Here is an 18667-nt window from a genome sequence, read left to right as displayed (position 1 = left end):
AGGTTCCCCCCCCCCTCAATAAAAAAATGTTGTAGTTATTCACATTGTTTCCCCAATAAAAAATGTTGCTGTTATTCTCGGTTTTTTCCCCAATAAAAAATGTTGTTGTTATTCACATCTTTCTCCTCTTCCATCATAAAATGTGGGCCCAGGTTCAAATCACATATGTTGTCTAGAGAGTGGTGTGCATTCTCAGAACCGCTCAGGTGGCGGTATGATTCCTAAACAAAAGGCATTCCGTTTCTCTCCCCCAACATCCCGTCTTACTGTATTTGCCCTCGTCTCATCTGTGTTATTATTTCATGCATTTTATCTTCTCTTATCATCAACTCATCTCCCCACTGCCAAAGGCAGCAGGACACCTGTCAGACTCCCACATGGCAGGATGGATTTGGTGGAACCTACTGGGTCTAGATCAAGTGGCAGCGGACAGGGAGGCACAGGGGAAGCTCATTCCAATTGATAGTGTTTGGGACACTCAGAAAGCAGTTCTGATGATCCTGGGGAACCAGACTTATTCTATTATGTCATTTTAACACGTTCTGGCATGTTGGTTGGTTCTTGCAAGGTGGCTGGCCTAAATGGCCCACAGAGGAGGAAGGTGACGGCTGGGAATGCTGATTAACCACTCGAAAGCTTGGCTATCTTCATTCACGAGATGAGAGAGATGGTACCACAGACTTCATACAGTTGTTGGGAGAGTGAATGAGACAAAGCAAGCACTCCATACATACTCTTTCTTGCTGGTGGCAGAGGTCACGTTCCTAAGGATCTCTCCACTAGTCTTGATTCTCTCTCCAAGAGAGATCTGGAGTGAACTCTCACTGAGCCATTTTTATTTTTCTCACTGCAGTCATTTTACCAAAGGTTTGTTCCCAACCGCCCCCCACCCCCAGCAGACCTTGATTTAGCCAAGTCCTCTCTCAACCCACTGCAAGGTTCTCTCTGAAATTCCTTTGCAAGTGTCATGAAAATTGTCCCCACAGGTCAACTTCTTGGAGGAAGCCTGGACTCCATCTGCTTGCTGACTCTCCCTGTGTTACCAATGCACATCCTCTGCCTCGCTCACCACAGGTTCCCTCAAAGGTCGCCCTCTTCCAGCTTGGACTACCAGCCTGTGAGACACCTTCACTGTTCATTGGAAAAGCCCATGAGCGTTTAGTCTCAAAGGCCTTTCTTTCCTCGACTTCAACTTCCTTAGCTCCTCCCTCCCTTCCTCCCTTACTGGCACATACACTGAGCACAAGGGAATGCCACATAACTCGCCAGCTTAACATACCCCATAAATAGATGGATAGATAGATAGATAAAAATGTCCGTATCTTTGGGTTAATATTGATTTTTTGAAAAATGAGTTAAAACCATGTAAGCACGGGACTATAAACGGTGGTGGGTCAGAGTAGTCTGTAGTAGAAAAGAATAATGCAGCATGGGAACACTGATTTTCAAAGTTTGGAAGAGATCAAAGGACAGGGCCCTTCCGCAAATACTGTCCATGCTCAAGGTCACAGACGAGTCTCTTTCCAGCCACACTTCTCACTTCTCCACCTCTCTGAGAACACCAACCCATTTCACTGGTTCACTCAAACACCCTCCTCGCCTTCTGCTGGCTCCCTGACTTCACCAACATCTGGAGTCCAAAACACTCTGCAAAGAAGACACCATTATCTCTATTTCATAGATGAAGCAAGGCTGGGTTAAAAACGTACTTACTGCTGCTAGAAGTGGCAGGATACAGGGCCAGGAACTTGACAGGCACTCATCGTGTGGGTACACAGTGGTGGCCACTTCTTTTCAACTGTTTTTAAACAATGCAGAAGGGGCATGGAAGAGTTCAAAAGGTTGCCTGGATTTGGTGTTGCAAGAGTCACCATGAGACTCAGTAAGGAGTATGCTGACCCTGAACTTCGGAAATGAAAGAAGAAAGGCTATCTACTGTGTATGTCTGGCAAAAGTTGAAATGATTGGCATTTAATTCTCACCTAGGTAATAATAAAGGAACTGGCTCCACCCCGCAACAGCCTGGCCATAGAACCTGAGGAATTCAACCAAAGCTAAAAAGAGGTTCATGCCAGCAATGCCTAGGAGAAATAGTTGGTTTACAGAATGAATGGCTGAGGGCTGGGGCCCTAGCTCAGTGGTAGAGCGCCTGCCTCACATGGGTGAGGCACCGGGTTTCAATCCTCAGCGCCACATAAAAATAAATTGTAAAAAGATATGTGTTCATTTACAACTTATACACACACACACACACACACACACACACACAACAAACAAACAAACCAAAAAACCGGAATGGTTGGAATACCTTCTGTACATAGACAGTATTTAAAAAGACATCAACATGACCACTGGTGATTCAAGATAGTAGTTAGCACATGAATGACCAATCAAAACCGCACACATACTCTAGCTATTGTGAACTGAGCTGCTATAAACATTGATGTGACTGCATCACTATACTATGCAGATTTTAAGTCCTTGGGTATAAACCAAGGAGTGAAATAGCTGAGTCAAATAATGGTTCCGTTCCCAATTTTCTGAGGAATCAACCTAGGTGTTCCTCAATAAATCAATGGATCAAGAAAATGAAGTATATGTACTCAACGGTATCTTACTCGCCTTGAAAGAAGAGTAAAATTATGGCATTTGCCAGTAAATGGTTATAGTTGGAGAATATCATATTAAGCAAAATGAGCCAATCCCACAAAACTAAAGGCCGAATCTTTTCTATAATATGTGGCTACTAATTCACAACAAGGCAGGGGGTGGGGGCCCACTGGAAAAAAATAGTGTTCCCTTAGATTAGGTAGAGGGAAGTGATGGGAGGGAAGGGGAGCGGATGTGAGGAAAGGAAAGATAGTAGAATGAGACAGACATTATTACTGTATGTATATGTGACTGCATGACCAATATGATTCTGCAACATGTACACCCAGAAAAATGAGAAATTACATCCCATCTACGTATGATCTATCAATGTGCAATGAATGCATTCTAATGTCATCTACAGCTAACTGAAACAAATTCAAAAATTAAAAAAAAAAAAACACATACGTACAGAAAATAAAATGAATTACAAGCAGTATGTTCACACACACTTGCTCCCCCCCCCCCCCGTGAACACCAGACTGATGTCCTTTATCATAAGTTCTGCTACAAATGATTTTTCTCCAAGAGAGTGGTTCTCACAAAGAGATGTGAGTATTGTAGGGACGATCCCACTACTGTGGGGACTGAAAATGAGATGCTATCCTGCTCTGCTCTCTGAAATTGTCAAACTGGTACCCTCAGCCCACCAAGTTCTGGAGGGCTGGCATACAGCATGGTGGCCATGCTTACAAACGTCATACGCTATCATCTGGCTAAGAGAATAGACCGTAAGTGTTCGCACCATGCACAAAGGGTTGCACATCCAAAACGCAACTTTGCAAGGCGTTGCATGGGGTAATTACCTTGACTGTGTTGAATACTGCACCGGGATGTCAAGGGGCCAGACTGCCTCACTGGGGAGCTGTGAGTCAGTCAAGATCCATTTCATTCCGTGATGCCATCAGCAAGGAAAGTGCGCGGGACAGTGGTCAAACAACCAGCAGCCCATGGTGTAGAACCAGACAAGAGGGCGGACAGCCTTGAAGCTGTGTGCTGTATGCCAGCCCTCCAGAACTGTAGTCCAGTTCCTAACAGGAACTCAGTGGTTTCTGAAACTTCGTGAGCATGGTACCGGTTCCTACTGGCATTCTGGGCTTCTGAGCTCACACCGGTATTGCCCATTAAGCTTGGACGACAGCGTTCTGAAGCATTTCCACCCTGTCGCTCTAACCTTTTCAAAATTGCTCCTGCAAACCACTTCCACATTTGCCATATTCTGGCAGATAAACAAAAATTTAAAAAATGCATAGGTAGCTTTCACCCACACCCTGAGGCTGAATTCAATAGTGATGGACTAATCTGACAAAGGAAACCTCAAGACAGCACAACATTCAGTCAGTGCCATGGACAGTGCAGGCAGTTTTTAGCCTGGCTTACTGTGAGAATCAGGAGCAGAAAGCAGAGCTACGGGGCATTGGAAAAAAACAACATTTGGCCAGAAAAATGTGTGTAACACTGGGGCCAAGGAGGTGTGTTTGTTGAGCTCTGGAAGAGATGCGAAGTACTATATATACAGGGACGACAGGAGGGAAACCTGCAGGGCATCTCAGGAATTTGCAAGACCATACACACCAGAGGTCCAGAGTATAGGAAAGCAAATTTCCTAGAGATTATGTGGGTGACCTGCTTCAAAAGAGGGGACTGGGAAGTTGTTTTCAGCATGTTCAGCTGCCCAGGACCTGCAACAGTCATTATCCCAGGTGCCTGACGTATTGCGCAAGCTGGCAACAGAACTCGGCCTTACTCAAGTGGCAATGCTTCTTCTGGAATGCAGATGCTCAGGTTAGGGGGCAATGGACAATTCTACCCAGGTTTCAAATGAAGGGTCTGGGAGGCCAGAGTGTAGCAGAGCCAGAGGCGCTGCCGATTGCGTCTCAGCAGCCCGTGTGTGAAGCTGAAAGGTTGAGGCTCAAGCTGGAAAGGAGACACTAGGAATTAAGAGATGCCAATCACATGACTGGCTGCTGAGAAAACCTGGAGGCTACAGAGATGTAAGTCTAAATGGAGCCCATGTGCAAGCAACCAGCCAGGTTAAAGGGGCAAGGCCGAGGAAAGCCCTCTCGAAATAACATCTTACAACCACGTATCCCAGATGATTTTCTCAGAAACAGGTGACCAGTGTGCAACACTGGGTTAATTTTGCCACAACCATATTCCTCCCTTTGCAAAGGGGAATATTTATTCTGTACCACTGCATACTGGATGTAGGAAATTTGGTTTTGATTTTACGCGTGCTCTCGGTCAAGATCTTGCCTGGAGTCTCAGAGGGGACTTTTTGGCAGTGCTGATCTGATAAAATGATGGGCCTCTTGTAAAGGAACTTTCTTTTTTTTTTTTTTTTTTTTTTTTTTTCTTTAACTGTGAAATGGACAGTAGCTATTAGGGACCAGGGGCAGAATATTATGATCTGGATATGAGGTGTCCCCTAGAAGCTCAAGCTATTGCAATGATATTTTCAGAGGAAAAGGAGCAGATTATGAGAGCTACAACCTAATCAGTCCGACTGAGTGGTTACTGTAGGCAAGTGGGACATGGCTGGAGGTGGTGAGTTACTGAAGGGGTGTCCTGAGAGTGCTATTCTTCCTGGGGCCCCTTCCTCTCTGTCAGCTTCCTAACCCATCATCAGTAGAGTACCTCTCCTATCCTGGGCCCTGTCCCCATGATGTGCCGCCTCAATGTGAACCCAGAGCAAAGAAGGTGGCCTTTCATATGCTGACACCTCTGATAACCTGAGCCCCAAATAAACTGTGTCGCCTCTAAGTTGTTCTGAATATGTATTTTGGTCGCAGTAATGCAAAAAATAACTGAAAATAAAGGTATAGGTCCTTTTGGGTTTGTATACCTTTAACTCCTTCCATGATTATGACAACAGGCTCCTCTGTTGCCACGGTAGCCATGTTAGCCAACAGTCTTAGAACACAGGCTTCTAACAGTTGATGTTTAAAGCCACTTCGAAGAAGGGTCTGAAGGACTTCAGACAGCTCATTTATGCCACTGGGTTTGGCAGCATCTCTTTGTGTGGGCAGCACGCAGAGCTCAGCAAGACTCATCTTCAATGTGAGTGTGTGTACGTGTCCGTGTGTGTGTGTGTGCGGGTGCGTGCACGCGCGTAGGGGGTGGGGGGGATAGACATTGTGCCTGTGCTTCTCCCCACTTCCATGCCTGGCACATAAAGGAAAATGCTGAATTAAGGTGCCATTGGATGATGAGAGAATGGGCACTGAAACAGCCATACTTTCTAGAAAGAAATTTAGTAGCAACTATCGTAAGACTTGTGAGCTTGGTCCACTGATCCAACAAATAGGAATATGAAGACAGAGACACTCAGAGTTTGATAGATAAAAGGTACTGACTGACATTAATAAGACAATGTTAAGGACCCGTGAACATGTAACCTAATGGTCATTAATAAGTGATCGCTGAAGTAGCGTTAATAAGAACAGGGTTAAGAACTACACAACAGTCATACATGGGTTTCTTGCTGGCTGTGCTATCATTTAATAATCTCTCTACTGATGTGACTCCAAATGTATATGGGTGTGTGTATGTATGTAAAATGTACATTCATACAAGTATGTGTGTGTGAAGAAAAAGGAAAGATTATAAGGAAATCCACCAAATTCTTCTAGGAATAGTACTCATTCTCATTTCCTCTGGATCGAGGCATCAGATTTTTATTTTCAACCTCACACTTTCCTGTATTTTTCAAATTTTGTTCAACTATCTTGAATAACAGGTAGATCTTTCCACTAAAACAAGACAAAGTGTGAGAGGGAACAGGAGGAGACGCTCAATACAGAGGGTTATTAGACACTGCAAATAGAAAGGCCTGCTCCTTCTGCCCTTGACTGGGGGGTGCAAACACAGGATGAGCTTCTGACAGAGCACAAGAATTGAGAACGGAAAGAGGAGTGGGAATTACTGCTAAAGTGCATGATCTCTTTCTTCCCAATATCTTACGTCAAGGGTTTTTTTCTTTTGAAGCTTCCAGATTGAGGCAGAACTGGGATTTGCGCACCACGAAAGACACATCGTACAGCAGCGATTGTGCTGACAAGGAAGACTTCTTCTTGGATTTTCCAAATCCAAATCAAATATGAGCCTCTCTGGAGGCGATACCCCCCATGAGGACACCATCGACTGGACGGACAGTGACTCCTCTGAAGACTCGACTACAGACGTTTCTTCCTGCTGCTTCTTCTTTCCTGTCCAAGAGTCATGGGTGACTGAAAGAAGCAGGTTGCTCATGGGAGGGCGAGAACAAATTTATGACAACTCAGAGCAGCTTTGTGAGCTGCCCATCGTCCAGGTCGTGGAGGATTATCTGGGCTCCCCCTACAAAGACTCACCAGCTATTCCAGATCCACATGGAGACTACCAAAGGATGGTCAAGTACCCACAGGAGAGGGGAAACCAGAATTTCTGGAAACTGGAAGGTCTAATGAGATACCTTGATGCATTTCTAGAGGATCTGAAAGGCGACGAAGATGATGACCAGGACAAACACGATGACCATGACAAACACGGTGACCATGCCGATGCCGATGCCGACGACGACGACGACAACAACGATGATGACAATAGTGATGATGATCAAACGTTTTCTGATTCTGCTCTGGATGAGGATCTAGAGGCATCCACAAGTGCCTCTCCCCAGCTGGATCAGCTCACTTGTCAAGAACGTGATGCTCGTCAGGCCTGGCCCTGGTGGAAACTACCTGATACCGAAGACATCATCCCGCTTCCAGAGATCTCACCCAGGCGAGGAGATGAACTTATTGAGGTGAGCATGGAGCTCCTCGATTTCAGAGCAAGGGATAGGCCCAGTGGGGGTGCCAGGTTGGACAGCACGGACTCACTTATTCTACCTGCTTATTCTACCTGCAGAGGTAGAACCCAGTCCACCAAGAGATGAGCAATGACAGATGGACGGCAGCAAGGGAAAGAGCTGGGGAAGGAGGTATAAGGAAAATGACAGGGAGCACTGAGAGAACACAAGGGAGGGGGAGGAACAAAGAGGAGGACTAATGATAATATTTACAAAACAAGAGTGTGTGTGTATATGTGTGTCTGTCTGACTGTCTAATGATTAATGAGTACTTAAAAGGTTACAGTTACAGTTGGGCTAAATGGGTAAGTGAAAAAAAGAAATGGATTTCCCTAAATGAACACACACTGACTTCATTGCTGCTGACATTACACGTTTCTAACTCATCCTCCTTCTCTTGCCAGATGATAAGCCAGGAGAGAGACACTGAAGACACCCGCTCAGTCTCCTCAGGGCAGTCAACGGAGGGGTCCCACTCAGGGACCACATCTTGTCTGAATGTCCGATCCATTGTCCAATGGTTCAGAAAGCGGATGGTCTCCTCCCTGCGGCGGAGAAGGCGCCCTGACATGGCCTACAAGGACCCTGATGTGCTTGAACCAAAGAAGCACTGCTTCCTTAAAGGCAAGAGAATTCAACCTCAGTAAACCCCCCACCCCAGTTAGGAAACCCTATATATACTCAGAATTTCAAATGTTTTGACAATCCCTATTCAAATAGTCCCCATAGTTTTAAGGTTCCCCCCCCCCTCAATAAAAAAATGTTGTAGTTATTCACATTGTTTCCCCAATAAAAAATGTTGCTGTTATTCTCGGTTTTTTCCCCAATAAAAAATGTTGTTGTTATTCACATCTTTCTCCTCTTCCATCATAAAATGTGGGCCCAGGTTCAAATCACATATGTTGTCTAGAGAGTGGTGTGCATTCTCAGAACCGCTCAGGTGGCGGTATGATTCCTAAACAAAAGGCATTCCGTTTCTCTCCCCCAACATCCCGTCTTACTGTATTTGCCCTCGTCTCATCTGTGTTATTATTTCATGCATTTTATCTTCTCTTATCATCAACTCATCTCCCCACTGCCAAAGGCAGCAGGACACCTGTCAGACTCCCACATGGCAGGATGGATTTGGTGGAACCTACTGGGTCTAGATCAAGTGGCAGCGGACAGGGAGGCACAGGGGAAGCTCATTCCAATTGATAGTGTTTGGGACACTCAGAAAGCAGTTCTGATGATCCTGGGGAACCAGACTTATTCTATTATGTCATTTTAACACGTTCTGGCATGTTGGTTGGTTCTTGCAAGGTGGCTGGCCTAAATGGCCCACAGAGGAGGAAGGTGACGGCTGGGAATGCTGATTAACCACTCGAAAGCTTGGCTATCTTCATTCACGAGATGAGAGAGATGGTACCACAGACTTCATACAGTTGTTGGGAGAGTGAATGAGACAAAGCAAGCACTCCATACATACTCTTTCTTGCTGGTGGCAGAGGTCACGTTCCTAAGGATCTCTCCACTAGTCTTGATTCTCTCTCCAAGAGAGATCTGGAGTGAACTCTCACTGAGCCATTTTTATTTTTCTCACTGCAGTCATTTTACCAAAGGTTTGTTCCCAACCGCCCCCCACCCCCAGCAGACCTTGATTTAGCCAAGTCCTCTCTCAACCCACTGCAAGGTTCTCTCTGAAATTCCTTTGCAAGTGTCATGAAAATTGTCCCCACAGGTCAACTTCTTGGAGGAAGCCTGGACTCCATCTGCTTGCTGACTCTCCCTGTGTTACCAATGCACATCCTCTGCCTCGCTCACCACAGGTTCCCTCAAAGGTCGCCCTCTTCCAGCTTGGACTACCAGCCTGTGAGACACCTTCACTGTTCATTGGAAAAGCCCATGAGCGTTTAGTCTCAAAGGCCTTTCTTTCCTCGACTTCAACTTCCTTAGCTCCTCCCTCCCTTCCTCCCTTACTGGCACATACACTGAGCACAAGGGAATGCCACATAACTCGCCAGCTTAACATACCCCATAAATAGATGGATAGATAGATAGATAAAAATGTCCGTATCTTTGGGTTAATATTGATTTTTTGAAAAATGAGTTAAAACCATGTAAGCACGGGACTATAAACGGTGGTGGGTCAGAGTAGTCTGTAGTAGAAAAGAATAATGCAGCATGGGAACACTGATTTTCAAAGTTTGGAAGAGATCAAAGGACAGGGCCCTTCCGCAAATACTGTCCATGCTCAAGGTCACAGACGAGTCTCTTTCCAGCCACACTTCTCACTTCTCCACCTCTCTGAGAACACCAACCCATTTCACTGGTTCACTCAAACACCCTCCTCGCCTTCTGCTGGCTCCCTGACTTCACCAACATCTGGAGTCCAAAACACTCTGCAAAGAAGACACCATTATCTCTATTTCATAGATGAAGCAAGGCTGGGTTAAAAACGTACTTACTGCTGCTAGAAGTGGCAGGATACAGGGCCAGGAACTTGACAGGCACTCATCGTGTGGGTACACAGTGGTGGCCACTTCTTTTCAACTGTTTTTAAACAATGCAGAAGGGGCATGGAAGAGTTCAAAAGGTTGCCTGGATTTGGTGTTGCAAGAGTCACCATGAGACTCAGTAAGGAGTATGCTGACCCTGAACTTCGGAAATGAAAGAAGAAAGGCTATCTACTGTGTATGTCTGGCAAAAGTTGAAATGATTGGCATTTAATTCTCACCTAGGTAATAATAAAGGAACTGGCTCCACCCCGCAACAGCCTGGCCATAGAACCTGAGGAATTCAACCAAAGCTAAAAAGAGGTTCATGCCAGCAATGCCTAGGAGAAATAGTTGGTTTACAGAATGAATGGCTGAGGGCTGGGGCCCTAGCTCAGTGGTAGAGCGCCTGCCTCACATGGGTGAGGCACCGGGTTTCAATCCTCAGCGCCACATAAAAATAAATTGTAAAAAGATATGTGTTCATTTACAACTTATACACACACACACACACACACACACACACACACAACAAACAAACAAACCAAAAAACCGGAATGGTTGGAATACCTTCTGTACATAGACAGTATTTAAAAAGACATCAACATGACCACTGGTGATTCAAGATAGTAGTTAGCACATGAATGACCAATCAAAACCGCACACATACTCTAGCTATTGTGAACTGAGCTGCTATAAACATTGATGTGACTGCATCACTATACTATGCAGATTTTAAGTCCTTGGGTATAAACCAAGGAGTGAAATAGCTGAGTCAAATAATGGTTCCGTTCCCAATTTTCTGAGGAATCAACCTAGGTGTTCCTCAATAAATCAATGGATCAAGAAAATGAAGTATATGTACTCAACGGTATCTTACTCGCCTTGAAAGAAGAGTAAAATTATGGCATTTGCCAGTAAATGGTTATAGTTGGAGAATATCATATTAAGCAAAATGAGCCAATCCCACAAAACTAAAGGCCGAATCTTTTCTATAATATGTGGCTACTAATTCACAACAAGGCAGGGGGTGGGGGCCCACTGGAAAAAAATAGTGTTCCCTTAGATTAGGTAGAGGGAAGTGATGGGAGGGAAGGGGAGCGGATGTGAGGAAAGGAAAGATAGTAGAATGAGACAGACATTATTACTGTATGTATATGTGACTGCATGACCAATATGATTCTGCAACATGTACACCCAGAAAAATGAGAAATTACATCCCATCTACGTATGATCTATCAATGTGCAATGAATGCATTCTAATGTCATCTACAGCTAACTGAAACAAATTCAAAAATTAAAAAAAAAAAAACACATACGTACAGAAAATAAAATGAATTACAAGCAGTATGTTCACACACACTTGCTCCCCCCCCCCCCCGTGAACACCAGACTGATGTCCTTTATCATAAGTTCTGCTACAAATGATTTTTCTCCAAGAGAGTGGTTCTCACAAAGAGATGTGAGTATTGTAGGGACGATCCCACTACTGTGGGGACTGAAAATGAGATGCTATCCTGCTCTGCTCTCTGAAATTGTCAAACTGGTACCCTCAGCCCACCAAGTTCTGGAGGGCTGGCATACAGCATGGTGGCCATGCTTACAAACGTCATACGCTATCATCTGGCTAAGAGAATAGACCGTAAGTGTTCGCACCATGCACAAAGGGTTGCACATCCAAAACGCAACTTTGCAAGGCGTTGCATGGGGTAATTACCTTGACTGTGTTGAATACTGCACCGGGATGTCAAGGGGCCAGACTGCCTCACTGGGGAGCTGTGAGTCAGTCAAGATCCATTTCATTTCATGATGCCATCATCAAACAACCAGCATCCCATGGTGTAGATCCAGAGAAGAGGGCGGAATGCCTTTGTGCGCCCCAGTAAAAGAAAAACTCTGCTTTTACAAGGACAAAACACCTAGCGGTACTGAAGCTGCTGTCAAGACACACAGCATGTGGGCACAAGGGAACAAGGACATCTAACACAGAGAACAGGTGGACATAAATGGTATAAACACACATGACTTCGATTTCAGGAATATGGCAGAAGCCCTACTTGGAAATATCTGACGGAGCAGGAGCCCTCCACTGTGCACCCCTCCAAGCATTTTACACCCACTGTCGCTTTCTTCCCTCTGACATGGAGGGATGATATGCTTCTCTGACTACAACACACCTTCCCATGCTGGCCCTTATAGTCACCTCCACAGGCCAAGCTCGGCATCCCATTTGGAACTTCTTCCCTCTCTATTGATTCCTAAACTCTCCTTCATTTGGGGGAGGATGTAGGGACACTCATTCTCTACAGCTTCCTCCTCCCCTCTCTCTCACCCTGACATTCCTCAACAGCCCATTTACTATTGCCACTTGCTTTCCTCCATTGGTACTTAAAGCCCCTGCAGCCTGGCTCCTGCCCTAAAAATCCTTTCTTTCTACTTCCACTAGGTCAACCATGGATGTGCAGACAGTCAAACTGATGGAAGTTGTCTTTTAAAGCATGTCCAACACTCCAATATATCTTGAGTACCTCAGGAAGGTACATGATAACTGAATACCACAATCCTTACAGACTGACAGAACAAAATCCAGGCCGCTTGGCAGTGGGGGAAGGCCTTCATTTCCTCACTGATACCCACCCACATACCACACTGCACATCATTTCCCCATACAGGAAGTCGTTTCTCATCTTCTCACCCTTGCTTGACCTGTGGCCTTTCTCCATATCCCTACCTCTGTTTCACCTCAGTAACTTACATATGGCAGAAATTCTTGGGTCAGAAACCATCTGCCCTTGGATGCCTTTCTGGTACTCCTATCACATTCCCAACAAGGCTATATGATATAACCTCATTTTTGCCTGAAATTACTTTTACATTTTTTGTTAAATATACCACCCTGTTTTATAATAGGCTTTTGCTATCCATTTCACCAAACAGGCTCTCAATTCGTTAGACAGAGGAGCCATCTTAGAAAAGCACATTTCCGGAAGGAAGTGATACACCCACACATTCCTCCTGTCTCTTAGAGAGGGACCCTCTTCAGCCCTTCACAGTATGTGTACAAAATATTTGGAAGGAAAAGTGTGTTATTGTTTGCATATGAGATGACTTCTAAAAGCTCCTGTTAATGCAATTAAGTAGAATAGATTAATTAAGTAGTTAATAGATTAGAGAATGAGAGTACAACCTTATCAATCCACTCTACTCTGAATGGAGTAACTGAGTGGTAACTCTTGGCAATTGGTACAAGGGTGGGTGACATGGTTTTCTTGTGGCTTGCCTGGCAAGGGTTGCATTTTTTGTAGTCTCTTCCTACTCTCTGATTCCTGACACCACCATCAGCTGAGTAACTCTCTGCCACTGGCCCTTCCCACATGATATGCTGCCTTGCTTTGAGCCCAGAGTTATGAGTCTACCATCTATGCACTGAGACCTGTGAACCCTTAAACCACAAATAAACGTTCCCTCCTCTAAGTTGTTCTTCTTGGGTATTTTGGTCACAGAAATGCAACAGGTGACTGAAACAGAAATGGATACCGAGAAGTGAGGTTATTGCTGTGACTATCCTGACCATGTGGTTCAAAAATCCTTTGGAAATGGATTGCAGAAGCAATTCTAACAAGGCTAGAGATACAATCCTTAGAAGGTTGTGAATGGAGCCTAATAGGTGAGACTAGTTCAGTATACCAGAAAGCAAATAAGAATGAGGACATGCTCATGAGATTTCAGAGAGAAATGAGAACTTGGTTCACAATTGTACTAGGGATCATTCTTGTTATATTCAGGCAAAGAGCTTGGCTATATTTTACCCATGTCCTAAGAATTGTGTGACGCTAAATTTAAAAGTAATGAACTAATTAATCTGGCAGAGGAAATTTCAAGGCACTACAACATTTGGTTGGTGGCATGGATATTGCAGGAAGCTTTTAACCAGGATTACTGTGAGAATCAGGAATAGAAGCACAACTAAAGGAGTTTAAAAACTGGCATTTGGCCACAAAAGTGCAAGTAAAGCTGGGATGAAAGAGGTGTGCTTGTTTAAGAGATAACATCCCTTAAAGGGATGCTAACTACTGTGCACACAGAAGATAAGAGAGATACCTGGATGGCATTTCAGGAACTAAATCCCCTACAGACTGTAGGGTATAAAAGTTGAAACACTTTTCAGAATACATCATGGGGGACCTGCTTACACGGGGGGGGGGGGGGGGGGGGGGTGTCTAGGAAGTCATTTCACCATGTTAGAGCCAAACATGCACTCAGGCCACTGTAGTTGTGATCCCAGGGGCCCTAGGCATTGCATGAGCTGGAGGCAGACCTTGGCATCATCCACATGGTGCTGGTTCTACTGATGCGGGAGTCTCAAGATATGGTAATGGATGCTTCCACCAAGATTTCAGAAGGCATGGGAGAACAGGAAAAGAGGGGCAGGTCCTATCCCTCAGGCTGTCCCTGAGAGTTCAACTTACACAGCTGTAAAGGTGAAGCCAAATTTTGAATGGACATTCCAGGAACTAAGAGATTACATGAACCAAGAGATGCCACTAACATGGACTGTGTACAAGAAAACTTGAGGGCTACAGCTAAAAAAACCTATGTGTGCTGCAACCAGCAAGGCTGAAGGGGCAGATCTGTGGAAGTCATTTGGAAACAATGTCTCCCAGCCATGTGTCCTAGATGCTATATGCTGAGCTAGAGAATCTTTTTTGCCCAATAAGTTTTCAGTCTTGTTTTGGCCCTAAACCTTCTTTTGGGGTTCCTCATCCTTCCTTTTCGAATGTTTATTATGTGCCACTGTAATGATATATAAAACTTGGGTTTTTTACTTTTACAGGGGCTTATAGCCAAAACTTTGCCTTGAGTCTCAGAAAAGCCTTTGGACTTGAATTGGACTTTAGGGCCATGCCAGAGCTGTTGAGACTATAGGATCTAAAAGCACTTTGCATTGTGAGACTGGAAATGAGCTACAGGAGGCTAGGATCAGAATGTTATGGTTTGGGTACTAGATTTCCTTCAGAAACTCCTATTAATGTAAGAATATTCAGAGGTGAAAGAAGTCGATTATGAGAGCTGTAACCTAATCAGTCCATGCTGATTTGAATAGACTAACTGAATGGGGGCACGGCCTGGAAAGTTGCTCTTCCGACAGCCCCTTTTTGTCTCTCTCTCTCTCTGCCACCACTTGAGCAGCTTTCCTACCATGGGCTCTTCCCCCACTATAATGTGCTGCCTCGCTGTGAGTACATAGCAATGTAGTTGGCCAGTGAACTGAGACCTCTGAAAACGTGAGGCCCAAAAAGCTTTTTCTCTTCTATGTTGTTCTTGTTATTGTTGTGTATTTTGGTCATAGCAACACAAAAACTGACTAAAAGTAGAAGGGTACTTAGCTTTTTTATTCCCTTTTTCTCCTTCCACACTTAATGGCTCTAATTTGGTTCCTCTGTTGCCACGGTAGCCAACAGTCTCAGAACACAAACTTCTGACAGTTGGACATTTTAGCCACCACAACGAGGGATCTGAAGGACTTCTCATATATTGTTTATGACGAAGGAGTTGGCAGCATCTTTTTTGTGTGGGTGGCTATCAAAGGTGGTCATATCAGAGTCTGCAACATGTATGTATTCTCTTCCACACTTATTTGCTGGAGCATCATGAAAAATGCTGGACTAAAGATACCATCAGATGATGGGAAGATGGGTATTGAAATAGTTATATTCTTTCTGGAAAGTAATTTAGTATCAACTACCATAAGAATTTAATGTATTTGTGATCTTTGGTCCAATGATCCAACCATTAGGACTATAAAGAAAGAGATATTTATGAATGAGAGGATTTACTGTCATGAATAAGACTACTGTTAATAGTCTTAATAATATAAGGGTCATTGATCACCTAACCTAATGATCATTAATAGTTAATTACCTAAGACTCACTAATGAGAAACTAGTTAGGAATTACAGAATAGGCACGAATGTGTTTCTTACAAGCTATGACACAAAATTTAATCTCAGTTTATCTTCATGTGTCATCTATAAATATATGTATGAATATATGTGCAATATACATTTATGTACATTGAGAGAAAAGGAAAAGTGATAAGGAAACCCATAAAACTCTTTTACTGAAGGTTATTGTAATTAAGGATGGTAGTTTACATCCTCCCACTTTTCTGTATTTTTCAAATTTTATACAACTACATGATAGGAAAACAACAACAAAAAGAAACTACCTGTTTGTTTGGTTTGTTGGTTGGTTTTGGAACCCAGGGGCATTCAGCCACATCCCTGGACCTTTTTTCTATTTTTAATTTTGAGACAGGCTCAGTGTCTCAGTTGCTCAGGCTGGCTTTAAATTTTCAATCCTCCAGCATCAGCCTCCCGAGCAGCTAGGATCACAGGTATACGTCACCATGCCCAGCATGACAGGCAGTTCTTTCCATCTCAGGAAGACAAAGGATGAGATGTAGCTGGTAGAGATGTTTAGTACAAAGAGCTAGTTTACAATAAAATATGTTTCAAAAGAAAAGCTTTAAAATTGCCCTTGACTGAAGAGTGCAAACAAAGGATGTTCTTTTGCCTGTGGGATAGTTCTAAATGGAAAAATCAATGGGAATTGTTGCTAAAGTATATTCCAGTATCATCTAAAGTGTTTTTCTTTTGAAGTTCTCTGAGTTCTGGGAGATCTGTGTTTGAGCCCTTGGCCTCCATGGAAGACTCATCCTCCAATAGCAACTGCACTGATGAAGAGGACTGCATTTCTGAATCTGAATCCAACCTGAGCCTCTCTATAGGCTATTTCCCCTATGAGGAGGACAGCATTGCCTATGAAGACACAACCTCCTGTGAAGACTTGACTTCCGAAGGTTTTTCCTGCCACTTTCTCCCTCCCATCCAAGGGACATGGGGGATTAAAAGTTTAAGGAGGCCTGTTGGGATAAGAGATCAAATTCAGGACAACCCAGAGATGTTTTCCAAACTAACCATCTCACTGGCCTGGGATGTTGATATGGGCTCTGATCATCAAGACTCACTATCTAATTTAGATCTAAATGGAGACAACCAGTGGATAGGAAAGTGGCCACAGGAGAGGACAAAACTGACACTCTGCAAACTGGACAATCTAATGCAAAAGCTTAAGGCATTTCTAGAAAATCAGAAAGAAGATACAGATGATGACTCTGTGCTCTCTCAATCTACTCAGGAGGAAGATCTCCAACCTTCCAGCTACTTCCCTCTCAATATGTATCAGGTCAGTCAATAAGAATATTAAACTTGTCAGGCCTTGCCTGAGGGTAAACCATCAGAAAATAAAAATGTCAATCAATTTCTAGAAATGCTACCCAGGCTTGAGAAAATTGAACTTATTGAAGTGAGCAGAGAGCTGCCTCACTGCAGAGCAAGTGATAGACCCAGTGGGGGTACCAGGTTGGACAGCATGGAGTCATTCTACCTGCTAGGAAGCAGTTGTGACCCCAGTGTCTAAGGAGATGAAAAATGAGAGAAGAGTAACAAGGAAGGAGCTGGGGAGGATATGTAAGGGAAATGCCAAGGAGCACTGAGGGAGATGAGAAGAAAGGAAGAAAGAGAAGGGCTGATATTTATGAAACAAACAAAAAAACTGTGTTTAATTATTAAGGAGTACTGAAAACTGCATTTACAGTTGGCATTGTCTTCATTTAAAAAATTAGGTTTCCATAAATGAGTAAATATTGACTCCACTGCTGCTGGTTACATGTATCTAACTCATGCGTGTTCTCTTGACAGATGATAAGCGAAGTGTGTGGCACTGCAGAGACTCCCTCAGTCTCAGCAGGGCAGCCAAAGGAGACTGACACATCTTCCATCACAGAAACCACATCCTGTCTGAACTTCCGGTCCATCTTTCACTGGCTCAGGACACGGCTCTTCTCTTCCCTACCTGGGAGAAAGCACCCTGAAAGGTCAACCAAGAGCCCCAGTCTGCTGGAGCCAAAGAAAAGATATTTCCTTAGAGGGAAGAAAATCAAACCTCAAGAATCCCTTGAATCGCTACAACCTATAACCCCAGATTTTTAAAATTTTGACCCTATTGAATAGTCCCCATAGTTTTATGTTTTGCCAATAAACAAAATAAATATTATCCACATCATCCTCTAGTTCATCATAACATATGGGCCTAGGCTAACAGTGTATATGTTGGGAGCTAGGGTTGTGGCTCAGTGGTACAGTGCTTGCCTAGCATGTGTGAGGCACTGCGTTCGATTCTCAGCACGGCACACAAATAAATAAAATGAAGGTCCATTGACAAACAAAAAATTTTAAAAAAAAGGTGCATATGTTGTCTAGAAAACTGAAATTCATTCTCAGGATATCTTGGGTGTCATTATGCTTCCTAAACAGAAGGCATAATTTTTCTCTCTCCCACCATCCTTTCATACTATATTTGCCCCCATTTTATCTATTTATTATTTCATACATTTTATCCTCTTTTTATCATTAACTCATTTTCCCACTGCCACAACGCAGCAGGACACCTATCAGATTCCCACATGGCAGGATGGTTTTAGAGGAACTTCTGATTCTTGAGCAAGTGGCAGTGGGCAGCAAGTCACTAGGGAATCAACAGTGTTTCAAACTCTCAAAAAGCACTTGTGTGCCAGGCATGGTGGCACATGCCTGGAATCCCAGAGGCTCTAGAGGCTGAAGCAGGAGGATCATGAGTTCAAAGCCAGACT

General features: G+C 43.9%; 2 protein-coding genes across 12 annotated transcripts in view; one reads left to right on the top strand and one right to left on the bottom strand.

Annotated features, from left to right (window-relative positions):
• PPFIBP1 (PPFIA binding protein 1) overlaps positions 1–18667 on the bottom strand; it is a gene marked incomplete at its 3' end in the record, with an annotated part of 252050 nt that overhangs the window by 146602 nt on the left and 86781 nt on the right. The gene's annotated exons all lie outside the window — the stretch shown is intronic.
• On the top strand, positions 6749–8127 carry LOC308658201 (uncharacterized protein C12orf71 homolog; the record flags this gene model as incomplete). The annotated part of the gene is made up of 2 exons (XM_081310803.1): positions 6749–7435; positions 7885–8127. The coding sequence occupies 2 exons, from the start codon at positions 6749–6751 to the stop codon at positions 8125–8127; spliced, it is 930 nt and encodes a 309-aa protein (XP_081166929.1).

This window comes from Spermophilus citellus (assembly GCF_964194105.1).
Source record: "Spermophilus citellus genome assembly, chromosome: 10".
Lineage (NCBI taxonomy): Eukaryota > Metazoa > Chordata > Mammalia > Rodentia > Sciuridae > Spermophilus > Spermophilus citellus.
The sequence above is the reverse complement of the archived record's forward strand: the minus strand, read 5'-3'. Positions and strand labels throughout refer to the sequence as shown.